At 42.9% G+C, this 15,565-nt stretch overlaps 2 protein-coding genes across 3 annotated transcripts in view; one reads left to right on the forward strand and one right to left on the reverse strand.

Moving 5' to 3' along the window:
* afap1l2 (actin filament associated protein 1-like 2) overlaps positions 1-15,565 on the forward strand; it is a 41,894-nt gene that overhangs the window by 9,313 nt on the left and 17,016 nt on the right. For both annotated transcript variants that reach the window (XM_073490036.1, XM_073490038.1), the window contains exons 2-4: positions 4,417-4,545; positions 8,183-8,248; positions 11,039-11,130. In XM_073490036.1, coding sequence (XP_073346137.1) covers positions 4,417-4,545; positions 8,183-8,248; positions 11,039-11,130 — 287 coding nt within the window. The remainder of the gene's footprint in view (positions 1-4,416; positions 4,546-8,182; positions 8,249-11,038; positions 11,131-15,565) is intronic.
* Positions 12,297-13,805, reverse strand: LOC141016139 (kelch repeat and BTB domain-containing protein 13). Its single transcript, XM_073490406.1, has one exon. It carries the CDS (start codon positions 13,803-13,805, stop codon positions 12,297-12,299), a length of 1,509 nt encoding a protein of 502 aa, XP_073346507.1.

Genomic DNA, 15,565 nt, shown 5'->3' on the forward strand with positions numbered 1-15,565 from the left:
TTAAATGAAATGCTTGCGCCTGTCTCTGCTAAGATGTGGCCCGTTAATGTTGATGCAGGACCTCAAGCATCTCAGAATGAGAAAGGCTGCCAAGCTCCTGACAAGACCTCCTTGTTCAGGAGAAAATTTGTTCAAAATCACAAGGAGAAAGGTGGGACAGGACCAAGTCTTTTTTCATGTCTTCTTTTAATGGAAAGCCCTGATTCTCAAATGATTTTGACGTTGAGTTTTTGAATGCTGGCCTATTTTTTTTGTCTATTTCAGTCCTCAGCTGACCTAGCTAGCCCACATATCCCCCCTTACAAATAGATGTAATGACTTACCCTTCTATGCTATCCAATATATGCTGGTCCAATAAGCTAAATTTCACTTGTAAGGTGAAAAACACTGTTTTGAAATGCCAACAGTAAAGCATACATTTAAGTCATGGCTTGCTTGTCCAAGTAAACCTAAAGCCAAGTATTCGACTTGGCTTTAGGTTTAGTTTAGCTTTAAGCTGAGGTTCAGCGAGCAGTCAGTTAGCTTAGTTAAGCACAGAGACTGAAAAGAGGGGGAAACAGCTACCATAGCTCTTTTAAAGTTAAAGAATTTGCCTACTAGCAACTCCAAAACTTGGATGTGTTGTTAGTTTAATCTGTACATTAACAGAAATGAAGGAGTATTTTTAATTTGAGAGAGCTAGGTTAGCACTTAATGCTAGCTATTCAACTCTGACTCTGACTTCAAACTGGTGTATTTTCCAAAATGTCCAACTATTCCTTGTAAAATGTTTTCTGCTTTGCTTTTGACTTGGTTTTAAGATAAATTAGCGTGAAAGGAAAATAGGTTAAGATGAGTGAGCCATATAACTTAGTATACTATCATACAACGCTGATTGAAGGAACATTTTTTATGCTAACTGGGGATAATATTGCAACAGTTTACTTATTAACAGTATTAATTACACATTACCTTAAAGGTGCAATGCGTAATAATTGGCCACCTGTCGATTTCAAACTGCAAACAGATAAGAGGCAGCATATCAGCAGAGTAACCGCTAACTGCTGATAACTGTAGCTGCTGTTAGCTTGTTAGCTCAGTTAGCAGTGCAGCTAGCTGTCCGACTAGCTGCATCAAGTCCACCCAGACTGAAGGCTCAGAGCACCAGGGGAGTATTGGTGTTTATGCCACTAGCACAGGAGCTTTGGGCTAGCCAGTTAGCATGCTAACTTCTTTGACATGACATTAAACTTCACATTCTGTCGTTTTACATGAAAATTCCTACATATCGCACCTTTAACTGTGTGTACTTTAGCCTTCTGAAGTTCAGTTTGTGTCTATTTTTAACGTCCCTTCAATGAGATCCAATTAAGAATATATATTACATATATTTTGGACCGTTTTAAGATGCATGAACATGTAGTTTTCCATGCACAGTGAACATTAAACTTTTGACTTGACAGGAGGCTAGCAGTTGTGCTTGAAGGCCGTCAAAGACTAAAACGAACATGTGTAGCCCAGATGCACAGATGGGCTCAAAGACATTCTGATTAAATTTAGATTCTGTTGGTTATTTTTGGAATAAACTAATAAAAAGAGAGTTCAGCCAGACTGAAGGAATTTGCCGTCTTCGATCGATCCCAGCCAGGGTCAGACAAGGTAAACACATGGAGAAGGAGCTGAAAATAGTAGCTGCAAACTCTGCGGGAAACATTTGTTCTCTGATCTCAACTTTTTGCCTTTGTGTTGTAATGTCATGGAAGATTCCTCTAAAACCTCAGCCAGTGTTTTTAGTTTAAGGCTCAGTCTCTGTCTTTTATCTGAACCTAATCAGGCAGAAATCAAACAAAACCTTTGTTGGTTTTTCTTGATAATAAAGCAAACCAGGAAGTAACGCTTCAGGCACGAGGAAGAGAAATTCCCCTCATGCATGATGAAAACTAACGTGGCTATTGACACAAGCTTTATTCTTTGTATTCTGTACTCTTTATTCTTACCTGCTCTTGTTAAGTGTGTTTTAATGGCACCGCAAATGCATTCACGTAACTCAGAACACCGTAACGCTCTGGCCGGCCAATGGTCTCTCAGATTCCCTTTGGCAATTCTACAGAAAGTGAATTGTTTATGCTGCGGAGGCTGCGGTCACTCACTGGATGTGCAGTGGGCGTCTGGCCAACCCATAGCCCACAGAGACGGCCTGCTACAGACCTCCCCGTCCTGTCAGCTGACTCCGTTTCCCAGGGTCCCCCAATCCGAAAGGCCATCGGAGTCAATCTTTGCAAACACACAAGGAGGAGAAGCTGGAAAAATGTTTAGATTCATACTGAGCAGCCAAACATTAGCAGCTAAACAACTCTTGTAATGTGGTTTTAATCATTTAAGCAACATTTGGAGTTAGAAGGAGTTTTAAAGGGATCTTTTTCATTGTGTAAGCTGATTTTAATTACTTTACATCCACTTTGAGTCTCTTGGTGTGTGTCTCTATATATGTCAGGAACTAGGGATGTTTTCCATGGTGCAGGTCCTCCCACCACGGGGCCTCTCAGCAGAAGTTGACTCAGCTTGAGCAGGAGTCATTAAAAACACCAAGCTCTGGGAAAGCCTCTCGTCATCTCCGAGAGGCAAAGCTTACCGGAGTCTGACACCTTATTTTGCAGAAATTTCCACCCATTGCGGAGGTTCTTTGATGTGTGGGAGTGTAGGAAGAAGGAGGGGAGAGGTCATGAACGTACTCCCCCCGCGAGGCACAGTTAGTGATCAGTTTGAGCCGGAAGGAGCCACTAAAACTGACTAACTGACAGTTTTAAAAGAGTTCAAACAGAGAGGAGTTAGTTTACTCTCCTTATCATAGTTGTCTGATTTGTGTTTTGTTTTATGGGGATTAGAGTTCAATTCTTAACAAGAGCCAAAAGATTATAACATACGAGGAGTTTGTTTTGACTTTTAACTTTAATTTCAGTTTTAGTTACAGCATGATGTGTCCAGTCTAGAGTTTTATTAGTTTGCGTGTGTTCATGTAATGTCTGAAAATGACTTTTTAGTGATGCAGTAAAAGCCCACTCACGAGCTTCTACACTGCAGAGGGACTTTCCTGCACTTCACTTGTCTCCAAGGTGCACAGAGATGGAGAATATAAGAGTTAAAAGTTAAGCAACCTTTACATCTACAATAGATTTACAATAAAAGCACAAGACCGATGAAGACATATGAGTATTTGTGGAGGCGATGCTAATGTGTGTGTGGTGCTAATAGTAAAACACACTATTTGAATTCAGCATAAATATAACCCATGCTTTGTTCAAGTACATTAACTAAGGGTGAGCTATAGCAGTCAGTTAGCTTAGCTTAGCATAAAGCATTAATACGTTGTTTGTTGTTACACAAACATAAATGAAGGTGTATTTTTAACCCTTAGAGAGAGCTAGGCTAGCTGCTACCACCTGTTTCCATTTTTTATGCTAGGCTAAGCTGTTTTATAAGTGTATTTTGTTTAATTTTGACTTTTTGGATTTTTTTATGGTAATTTTGGATAGTACTACAACAGTTTACATAACTAATTACATTGTACCTCAACTGTATGTACTCATGACTGTGTGGAAACAAGCATTTAGCTGATGATAGTACAGAGACTCATCTAAAAATACATCAGAAGGTAGTGGCGTGGGCTTCATTCTGTGGGGGATTTCATACATTCCAGTATCTAAGAAAAGTACGACCCCCCCTCTGATATGAGCCCCACCTTTCCATTTAATAAAGTCTCTCTTCTTTATCCCCCTTCTGTCTCGTCTTTTTTGCTGAAGCGCTCACACACTGAGGCCCACTGTAGCAAGGGGCCTATTCATGAGGCCAAGAGACAGCGAAGGGAAACACAAAGAGCTCCCCACACAGTGAAGAGGGCTGTGAGCTCAGCGCTGACCCCTGAAGGATGTGTGTGGGCTGCACCCAGACACGGTGGCCCTGCCGACTAGGGGCCCGGGCTCCTCCCTCCTCTGGACTTGACCTTTCACTAAACTCGCGCGACTCCCAAAACAACCTCAAACAAGACTCGCAACTGTCAATAGCAGCAGCGGGAGGAGAGTAATGACTGAATGACATTAAGTCTGAATGGTTATCGAGTGTTGCCAGCTGAAAACCTCTGAAGAGTCTCTCCCATGTTAAATGTTGGCAGCCTGAAGCGCACAAGAATGAAATAGCGAACAAACTAGCTGCTGAATTCAGTGTTAAAAGACGAGTCCTTGACTTGAACTCCCTGCTCTCAGCCATAAATTTAAGTATAATTTTCTGAATATTTCTTCCTGGAAACTTCACAGGCTTTATGTTGCTCCTCTTTCTCTGGTGGGAATTGTGACAGCTCTGGTCTACAGCCATTGTTTTAATAAGGAATTTTTTTGATTTCTATTTTGCCTCTGAGACCTTCTTCTCTGTCTGTGCTTCCAGTGCTGGACCAGCTCCTGATGGAGCTCCACCGCTTCCTGCTCATCCTGGACAAGGAGACCCTGAGTGGGAATGCCACCGTCCAGAAGGGCTTGCTCTCCGATCTCCTCCAGTCCTACAGAGCCTCCAACGGTATGAAGGAAAAAACTCAGATGTCTGTAAAGAACCTAACCCCGAATCCGAACCCTAACCATGTAGTTTCTCTTGCCTAACCCCTAACTGAGTAGTTAATTTGCCTAACCCTAACCAAGGTGCCTGACGCTAGAGGGGTAGGTAATGTGTCATAGTTTGAAGCTCAAGGGAACTGATCAAACTGCAGAATTTGACGAAGTGGAAGTGAGAAGCGCATACCTACAAACGATCACATCAGTGTCTTTCAATGCCCTTTGAATGACTTTATATTAAAAACATATAATTTGGCAGTCCAGATTGGACTCGACTGAGGAAATGCAGTTCAGAAACTGCATGACCGAATTCTCAATTTAAATCGATTCAGGAACTGAACTCGGTGGGTATTTTAGGGAAATTCTGTTTTCATTTTTGGACATGTGCTACTAAAATAGACAAGGAGGAAGTGAGCTGAGGAATTGGAAACTTGAGATGTTATGACACCTCAAAACTTAATAGTGGTATTAGGGGTAGCATTGTTTTTAAACAAGTGGCTGGATATATTTGGTATACAAGTCACATCCCAGGCAGTGAAGCTGTGTTGCAAACACCCCAAAATGAGAAAATTATGAGTGAACTGAAAAAAGGCCCCTTGAGTTTCCCCACAAAGGTTCGCTCAAAGACACTACATTCCTTGTATTTCAATGAAATACAATCTTTCATTCCTCAGAGTGATACAATCTCGCCTGCTCTGTTATGACTTGACGTTTGCCTCCAACGAATGTTTCTGGAGAGTCGCTGCAGGGTTTCTAGGAAAAGAAAATAAGTAAATATTTGTATTTGATACATGTATTGGCAAAGCTCTCAGACCCTAATGGCACTTTGAATTGAAGGCGCGGTCAGTTATCGAGTATGTTATCGTCTAAAGGTGCAGTATTAGCAAGAAAACTGTGAGTAAGCTCATTTCAAAAGAAGTCCCCAAACATTTCCCCGCTTCCTTATTTCTGTTTCCTAATGTTGTGGTTTGTGATTACACGACAGTTTAATCGGCTGAGGTTTAACCACAGATAATGATAACTTTACATTTAAAAGCTTTTCGATGCAAAGCACCTTATGTAACACGTGGTCATGCCCTGCCTTTCCCACAATTCAGTGAGCTTACGCTGTCGGCCGTTTGGCCTGAGAGGAGCCATCAAGCAGCCCGCTCTGGTATTATTCTGCTCTCGCAAACTCTGCGTAACCACCATGTTATAATAATACTCTCGCAGGCTTCTATTAACAAATACATTTGGGACCATTTATCCCATTTTGGTGGCTGAAAACCACATTGCGGCGGGTGAATTGAATATTTCTGCCTGCATTTCTACTTTGCTTGCAAAACGACCAGATCTGTGGTTATTAGTGTAATGCTTACAAGCAAGCTACATAATCAGAATCAAAGTGGCTCTTGCTCCATCTTAAAGTGAAGCACGGCCTGTTAACGCGTCCTGTCAAACAGCTAGAGACGTGTTTGTTTTTCTTGCTCGCTGGCTCCGACACTCAACATGAAAATGTGGCAACCGCCTGTGGGCCGGCGTGATTTACGGTGCCTGGAAGTCAAGTTAGTTACGATGTGAACCAGTGCTGCGCTGGGCCACGTCCAAGTTTTAAGCCCCTAGGTGTGTGATTAAGTGGGAATAATGAACGGCTGCTGCTGCTCCTTCACGAAGCTGCAAAACTTTTTATATTTTGATCCAACTCATTTGTATTCGCTGACACTTCTTGATTGAAAAAGCCAGTATGGGTCTTTGCTTTTCCCTCCCTGTCTTCCTCTGCCTCACACACACACACCAGCAGTCATGCTTTTCCATGTTCAGGTCCTGGACTCGTCTCTCCGTACTTCCTCTCCCGGCTCCAAGCTGTATCATTTTTCCGAAGCTGCATTTATCCTCCGGGGACGCTCACTTCCTTTGAGCAGCGGTTTATAAATAGCATTTCAAACTCTGTTCCCCCAAAAAATCTGTTTTCACTGTACAGGCAAAACATCGTTTCACTCTGCTGTTGTTTGGTTTCACCTCACGATATCCATTTCAAAGGGAGAAACCTTCTCCAGAGTATCAGCCCGATGTGAGAGTTCTGTTTGATTTCCTCTCGGGGTATCATCTTAGTCAGCTGAAATATTTAATTCAATGAAGCAACCTTTCTCCGGAACAAATTCCCATAACAGGTTACAGTAACCAGCTGGAAACTGCGATGCCAAAACCGCAGGGTTTATTGTTCGAGTAAAGACATTCATTCTAACTGTTTATGTGGCAATGTTATGGTGATGTCTTCGCCAGCTTGTAATTACTCCACCATGTTAGGACCAACATTAAACCAAACACAGTCCTTTTCTCACTGAGCTGACTTCAGCGTCGGCGTATGACCCGAGGTTTCATCATCTCCGCTCATTTCCTAAATGATACCATTGCTCGCGCTGACCTGTAAATATTTACTCTGGGGTGCATAGAGAAGTCAAGTCCGGTCTCTAATGATGGATCTGATCAAGCGCTTTTCCTCCTAATTTGTGCTTTTATTGTTGTCACAGGAAACTACATCAATTATTATGATATTTTCTGGTTTTCACTTTAATTTGAAAGTACGCTTTCTGAGTTTCAGACTTTTTTTTATGCCTATATTGGATAAAAAGAAACGTATGGGCCACTACGGGTTTTAAATTTAAAACTAAACCATACTTTTGATTATAATGTAAACTCTTTGGAGGTCTAGACTCGTCTCAGGAGCTCCGTTTGTATATTTAGTTGTACAATATTCAAAAACTTCAAAGATACGAGCGACACAGTGCTCTATCTGTGCAGGCAAGGAGCGCTCTGACTAATGTCCGATGAATGCCGGCCACGGTGAAAGTGGGTGTCAATAATGGGCCCATCTGTCGGCACAATGGGCCACTTGTTTGGGTCAAGTTCCCCTGTAATCCTGGACTTTTGACAAATGTGATGAAAGTTTTTTTGGCACTAAGGTGGAGTCAGATTCTCCCATCGGTGTTTACAAGTAAATTCCATCGGAAGCAATAAATGCACGCTCATCTAGTGATCGTATACAGTTAAGTCGCCGTGCGTACGATGCATTGAGAGGTCTTTCTCAAGGCTGTTTACCAGAGTGAAAGCTTTGAGCTGCTACAGTTACATGAGCTTTTATAGCATGTGTTTTTTTTTTAAGATAATAGGTATAAAAACGCTCAGCCCATGGAGAAAAGCAAATGAACAGCAAAGCATTTAAACATTTTCAAGTAGACAACCAAAATAAAAGTATAAACCTGGAACTGAGCACAATATGTGACCTTTAAAATAAAATTGAGTTTGATGACAAATTATTAGAAGGAAATGTGGAATACACTATAATATATAACTGTGCATAGGCTGTAGAGGTGCAGCAATTTAGACATCCGCCCTCCTTTTATTACTATTATTAAATGTAGAGACTGTGGCAGAATATCTTAAGAATACCTTCAATGTTATGCTGCAGATGCAAACCTATGGGACACACTTGTCAAGTGGTATTTAAATTCAGTTTCTGCAGTTTAACACGTTGTTTTTGTTTGTGGTAACAACCCACAAAGTAAAACTTTCTGTGCTGAAGCATGCTTTCTGTTAACCACCTTCTGTTGTCTCTGCTGTCACAGGTGCTGACGAGGAGTATATCTACATGAACAAAGTCATTGTTGGTGGGAAGGACAAAGACGCCAAAGGTGTGAGTTTCAAAAGGTTCCACTCAGTTGTGACTCACAAGTGTGATACTGATACTATTATCTATTCTTCCTGTTGAAAACAAGGGACAATGATGGAGTAAAGCATTTTTAGTCATGCTAGCAACCAGACCAACAACTGTTGGATGTATTGCCATGAAATTTTAATCACACGTTCATGATCCCCAGAGGCCATGAATGCATGACTTTGGGGATGCTCTGACTTTTTCTTGAGTGCTAACATGAGGTTCACATTTTTGTTTTTGTCTCAGCATCTACTGGATGGATTGCCATGATATATAGTTTAATATATACACTTTTGTGATCCCTTAAATACAACTTGCACCATCATCAGGTCACATTTTTAATCTGTCCAATACACTGACTCATGACGGAGTACCTGCAAAGGTAGAAACATTTCCATTAGCCTCAGCTGTACTTTGTGTTTGATGCTAATTAGCAAACGTTAGCATGCTAACACCCAAAACTGAAGATGGAGAACAGGGTTAACATCATACCTGCAAAAATATCAATAAGTTCGAACTTTTGAGCAAGCTATGTAGCATGCTGATGTTAGCATTTAGCTTAAAGCGCTGCTGTGCCTAAGTAGGGGACACCGGGGGCGATGGAAACGCTGTGGTACAATGCAACATTTGACCTCTTGTGTTTCAGTGAACATTGTCACTCTAACCTTTAATGTAAAAAGCATTTGATGACTGTCAACAAGTAGAACACAGATACAAGTTACCTACAAAAAAATTGAATCCAAATGGTTCAAGGGGATTTTCGAGTAATGACATCAAAACCAAAAATTGTTACAATAGCCCCCAGTCTCCCCTGAAGCCTCACAGAGCCTCTAGCATGGATGCAGATCAGTCTTGTTAGAAGAGACTCATCCAATTAGTTAGCATTTCTGAGTCAATCATCATAGTTCACAAACAAGTCATTTTACATTCCTTTCGATTATACGATAGTCTACTTGAAATAAGAATCGTAGTACATGTTTAATCCGATACTTTTTATGTTTGAAAAGGCTCCTACTTGTAGTTGGAGGTTGTCCAAGTGGGTCAAACATAAGTGCACACTTGTTGTGTTGTTGCACCTCATATTCAATTTGACATGATTCAAGTCAACAGCAGACAGAAGACAGAATAAGCTGCCACAAAGCACCCTCTCCCCCCGCCGCAGCTCCCCCACCTCTCTCACCCCCATTTCCTGTCTGTTTCTTCGTAGCTGCTCACCATCTGAGACTGACCTGTTTTGTTTGGACAGAGTTGAAGAATGTGGTTTCAGCGAGCACTAGACTTAACACACATATTTTCAGCAGCGACGCTAGCAAAGCCACAGGTTTTCTTTCGCAGAGACCGATGGAAATAGGGGGGCTGAGATGTGAGCGTGGAGGTCTCTTAAACATTGATCATGTGGTAAACCTGGACGTTTTGTTGCAGTGACAATGACGTGTTAGACCCCGGTGAAACACTGTCAATCAAGGAAGTAGCAAACAATGGCCAATGAATAGTATTAGCAGTTAAAGCATCATCATTCCAACCTCAAGAGGTCGAGGGTACCAAGATAAGAAAGCCTCACAAAACTGTCTACTTTTTGCTACCTACTAAATGACTGTACCTCTTCATAAGTGGACAAAAATTCAAGGGAATAGTTTTTTGCTCTCCTGCAAACATGATACCACTCTCGCATCTCCCTCTTTGCTAAATATTAAGCTACAGCCGCAGCAGAGCGTTAGCTTAGCTTAGCAGAAATGCTGTCAGCAGTGGTAAATAAATAGTCTGACTTTGTCCAAAGGTAACTAAATCTGCTTACCGGCACCTGTCAATGATTAACAGGTCATGCCAACATGGTCTGAAAAACAGATTAGCTCAAGGCTCAAGCCACGGATGTTTGTTCACTAGCTAACGCACGGAATGCATGCTCGCTAGCTAAAATTTTGGAGAAGATAGCGCCTTTTCAGTCCAGTTCACTTCCTGGTTTACTTCCTGGTTATGTGGCCCAGTGAATATGCACAGTATCGTTTCCCACCCTTGAGTCCCTGCTCGACCCCTAAACTTAACACCAAGGACTTTCAAATCGCTTTTCTTGGCTCGAGGAAAGTTTTGCAAATATAAAACCTCCATGGAGCAAAAATTCATGAGAGAAAAACAGTTTTTCAGACGTGTCTTTTGTAATGATCGTCTATGGGGAAAATGCTTTTTGGGGCCACAGGGGAACTACTGCGGCAATACCGCGAGTGGCCACTGGCACGTCACCGTATCCGTATAAGTCGATCAACATTCATACAATTTGTATTTTTTATCATTTAAAAAGAGCAGATCTTAGACCAACAGGGAAGCAGAGCATTGTACTGCTTGCCCATTGTTAATTAAAGGGCAAATCCACTGAAAAACATCATCCTGTCAATGCAAAGTCTTCTTTAATTATCTTGATCCTGTGTGTGTTTTGTGTAATGGGGTTGTTGCTACCATACAAATGCCTCCCCTGTATTTGGGTTATGTGGTCACTGTAATCTTAACAATGAAGGGTCTGTGCTCACAGCGAGGGTGAGGGATCCCAGGAAGTGGTGATATGTATAGGAGACATCTGGACATCTGGAAATAGTTTTGAATACAAAAAAAAAAAAAAAAAAATGACAGAATTTTGGATTTGCTTTATGAACCGGGTCTTTCGTTTATCCTTAATTCCTGTAAAGTCATTTCACAACAGTCAGTATAAAATGTACAAGTTAAGATCTCTGTTATTCACTGACCTCCCACTCCACTCTGTGTTTTCATGACCTAGATGACAGAGCAGACGCCCTGGTCAATGGAAAAGCAGGAAAATATGTCCCCGTCCCACAGAAGAGCCTTCCCGACCTGCCGCCCCCCAGAGCAGTAAGTGATTACCAGCTCGATTTCATTAGAGCGGATTATCATGTGAAATGATTTGGCTTAACACACACTGCTTGGTGAGCCTCTGCCACTGTGACGGGAATGGTAATAGCATAATTGACCCCAGTGGGGCTGCTGAACTTGATAAAGTACATGGGAAAGTTCAGTGGAAAGTATAATATTCAGCAGTATAAAGAAGGAGCCCAAAGACAAATTCCAACTTAAAGGTGCAGTATGTAGTTTTAGGGAAGACATGTTTAAATTGACTGATTATTTATGCCTAAATACACATAATAAAACAAACTCTCTTTGCTTTTATGACTGAATAAACTGAATAAACATACTGACCTTAAGGGACCACAGAATGTCATACTGTTTTACTTTGTTTAGATTTGGCGGACCCTGCCACCTTTCTAGCTTCAAACCTTATTTTCCTCAGAGAACAGCTTGTTTATTCAGTTATGGAAAAAAATAAATATTTCTGAGTTTGTATTATTGCCTCGTAAATATTGCCAATATTAAAATTCTGAGTTCAAATGTTTTCTGCAAAACTACACAGTGCCCCTTTAAAATGACAGTAAGTTGCAAAAAATACAGATGAGCATAAAGTATGGATTGATATCACATGTTGCCAGAGAAATTGTTTTTTAATATACTAGAAGAAATGCAGTCTGTGGTCATACAAGCCAAAAGCATTTCCCACAACCCTCAGAGTCACAACCCTGACGCTATGTGAAACATATTCTCCCACAGAAACAGGTATTTAATCACTCACGGGGCAAGAAACCTGTGGAAGTGAGTATCCGAGAGTGTGTGAGAGGGCTGCGGTGTGTTTTATGTCGACTGGGAGGCCGGTGGCTCCTGAATTGGCCCAGTGTGACTTCAGGAAAAACGTCGAACGAGGGGTTTAGAACATCCCGTCAGTGCCTTTGAACTTTGCACACACACACACACACACAAACACATGCACAGTGGCCTCCCTCTAATATAAACTACAGTAGCAGCTGTTGCTAATCAGAACAAATGCTTAGTGTCAGCACGTGCGCGAGCGTGAGTGCATGTGAAAGTGAAGGCACTGAAACGAGGAACATTCGTGTCACTTTGCAATCGCCAGAGTTTTTATTCTTAGACTTTTCCCCTTAAAAACGTGGCATTGTTTTTCAGGTTTTTCACAGTTGTGGTACAGCTTCCACAAGTCCCTCAGATGTGTCTGGCAAAGACATTTCTTCTTCCTTCCCTTCTGCACCCAGCTGTGGTGTAACTGGTCCCGCCTTGGGAAGCCTGAGTAAACACGTCCACAGTGAACCGCTCTTTGGAAACCCCTTCATCTGCCTGCGGGGCTTCCATACGTTCCCGGCGATGGCGTATTCAAGCGTCAGCATGTGTTTAACAGTGAACACGGAGTCGCCTCTTATCATCGCGGTGAACAGCGCCCCCTTGCTGTTGATGTAGTGTCCGGGCATGGCTGTCCACTGGCCCGTCGTGATGTTGTAGCAGTCCATCAGACAGCGCAGGAAGTCGTCGCAAGGCCCGTTGCGCATCACGTACAGATTGTCCCTGTGAGCCGCCATGCAGTGGCCGTAGCTTTGAGGTTTGATCATCGTTGTTTCAAGTTTCCACACATCTTTCACTGGTATGTACTCGTAGATATCTGTGGTGTCTGGTGGTTTCCAGAAGCAAACAAACATCCGCCGTCTTGCCACAGCACAAGCGACGGACGCCACAGGCCTCGGTGCGTGTTGTATAAACGTCCACTCTTGCTTCTCAACGTCGTAAGTCTCTCCCGTGGAAATGGTCCGTTTTTGGAATTCTCCGCCAATGGCGTACAGTCGTCCATCGTGCCCCAGCAGGGTGAAGTCAAATCTTGGTTGCTGGGGACCTGGAAGAGCAGTCCAAACCCCTGATTCAGGGTTGTAGCAGAAGCTGGCATCCACTGTGTCCTTGCCATAACCATAAACTCCCCCAACAATGTACAGTCGATTGTCAAGCACCGCCACTCCGGCCATGGAGGTGCTACAGAGAGTTGGGAGGTTCGTCAGATGCTTCCACTCTCCCTCTTTTTCGTCAAGGTAGCAAACAACTCTGAAGGAGTCGTGCAGCAGCTCCATCGAAGGCGAGTGTGTGCCTATAGCAATATAGGAAGTAGGAGACAACGATTGAGAGTATTCAATAAGTTCTTCAGGAATCGCGCTCTCTGCCGCTTCCTTCAGATCGTCGAAAGCGTCACAAAGGAAAAGAGCCGCCTTGTGAAAGAGCGCTTGCACCCCAAAGATGGAGGCAGCGTGGTAAAGCAAGAGGCAGTTGTCCGAGTCGATAATGTCGCAAAGATAATGCACCAAACACGCAACCTGCAGGAAAGCGGCGCACTCGACGGCTTCGACGAGCTCATCGGGATCGGTGATAGTGGGAATCTCGCCCCTGCAGACGGCGAGGGCGATGAGGAAACCCCTCGCACGCACCCCTCCCTTCAGGTGCAGCTCGTCCTGGTGACTTTCTACCATCCCAGAGTGGAAGAGAGCGCAGAAGTAGTTGCTGTAACTCGTCAGCAAGGCCCGCTCCACGGTGAACCAGCTCTGCTCCACCCTCACTCTCACCCAGCCTGCCTGTTGCTCCCGATCTTGGGTCGCATTCTCGGCATGAATATCCCGGGTGACTCCCATGCCTTCAGGCGCTTCCATGATCTCTTAAACCCCGGATCTTTTCTCTTGCTAAAACAGGCTCTCAAGTGACAAGACAGTGTGCGCCTCGGGTGTAGATGAGGCATTTTTTCCCCAGAAGTGGACGGTAAATAAAGGTTTGTGAGGGTTCCATTGCGTCCCGTCTGCATGGTCTGAAAATAGAGCGGTGCTATAGATAGCAGCTGGGCCACTCGCAAGCGTCAGGCAGGGAAAGGAAAACTGTTGACATGCACAGTAAGCGGTAATGTGGCTGCAGGCAAGTGGTGATTATCATAACCGCAATATAACTGGTTTGCTTAAGTGTTTGCTGAATTATTCATGATTGTCTTCCAGCTTTTGCCCCTTTAAATCCAGTTTGGTTAACATGAGTATTTCAGTCTTAAACACGTGTATTTTCTTTGTTTTTTTAACTTTTTCTTATTATATTATATCATACTTAAAATTGGTTACTTACTTGTAAACATTTCCACACACAATAGAGGAAAAACTAAAATCTGCAACCAAAAAGATGAGAGGTTAAAGTGTTCCCAAGAAGACAAGATAATGGAAAAATAAATATGTGCACGATCATGTGAGTTGTTTCTGCTTCCCACAATGCAACGCAGCTGTTTCAAATATAATTAGAAGACTTTTCATCCTACATAGGTGTTTCTGACCCAAAAGAAAATATGTTACAAGTGTCAGAGAGATAACAAAAAGCCCAGAGAGTTCTCCCCAATCTGGCTTCCCGAAGCTGAGCCACTCTGATTATTTTTATCACTACCTTCTCCTCTGCTCTGAGCTCCCAGCAGGCTTCTCTGTGTGTGAGTGTGTGTGTGTGTGTGTTTCCAGTGTGCCAGATTCTTGGCATGGGAACCAGGGATTTTCCATGTTCCTCTGACTCGTTCGTTTTTTGGGCTCATTTTCCCACTCTTTACTCAAAGCCCCCTCCACCACACCCCTGTTCCTCCTCCGCCACCCCTTCTCCTTGCCTTGTTATTTATGCTCTGACTCCTCGATCCATTCCTTCTGCCCAATGTTTCTGTGGTGAGGATGTGTGTGTGTGTGTGTGTGGGAAGTGAAAGGAAGGGGTTGAAGTGACTGGAGCGATTGCAAACTCTTCTGGTAGAAAAGAGTTACACCTGGCATGTCCCCTCTCCTTCTCTGTTTAATATCAGTCCAGCTGTTCTGTGGAACGGCTCGCTGTGCTCCTCCTTAGACAGATTTAATTTTTTTTTGAAACTGAGAGAGAAAGAGAAAGAAGATAGAGATAAGGGTGGGTGGGCGGTCCGGGGGGCTGCTGCTGCTGCTGCTCTGGAATGCCTGGCTCTTTGTTTTAATTAATAACAGATGCCTGGGCTGCTGTTTTTCTTTCACTGTGGAGCGGTTTACACTGTGTGTGTGCGTGCGTGCGCTACACTTTATGGTCGTTTTCTCAGAAGGATCACTTCGCCTTACGACGTCCCCGTCAGCCCTTGAGCGTTTGTAGCTGTCTCTCTTACTTCCGGGGTCATACGCTCGCTGAGGAATCTCAATAATGGTCATTCAAATAGATTTAAGCCAGTTTGTGGTCAAATCGAAACCACGAAATGACATAACATGCTGTGTTGCAACTTGTTATTGTTATTGTTTATCAAATAAATACTTCTGTAATTACTATTAATCCCTATAGGTTGTTTTTTTAATCTTTTATCATTTCAATTAACTAGTTTGTCATCATCAAAGAGCTCTACTATTAATCTACAAGTATTCGGCCTATGTTAAACTCAGTGACATATATT

Source organism: Pagrus major, chromosome 20 (genome assembly GCF_040436345.1).
Source record: "Pagrus major chromosome 20, Pma_NU_1.0".
Lineage (NCBI taxonomy): Eukaryota > Metazoa > Chordata > Actinopteri > Spariformes > Sparidae > Pagrus > Pagrus major.

What these genes read in the sequence shown, in the direction of transcription:
- LOC141016139 (XM_073490406.1), bottom strand. Translation starts at nt 13,805, where the DNA reads ATGGAAGCGCCTGAAGGCATGGGAGTCACCCGGGATATTCATGCCGAG.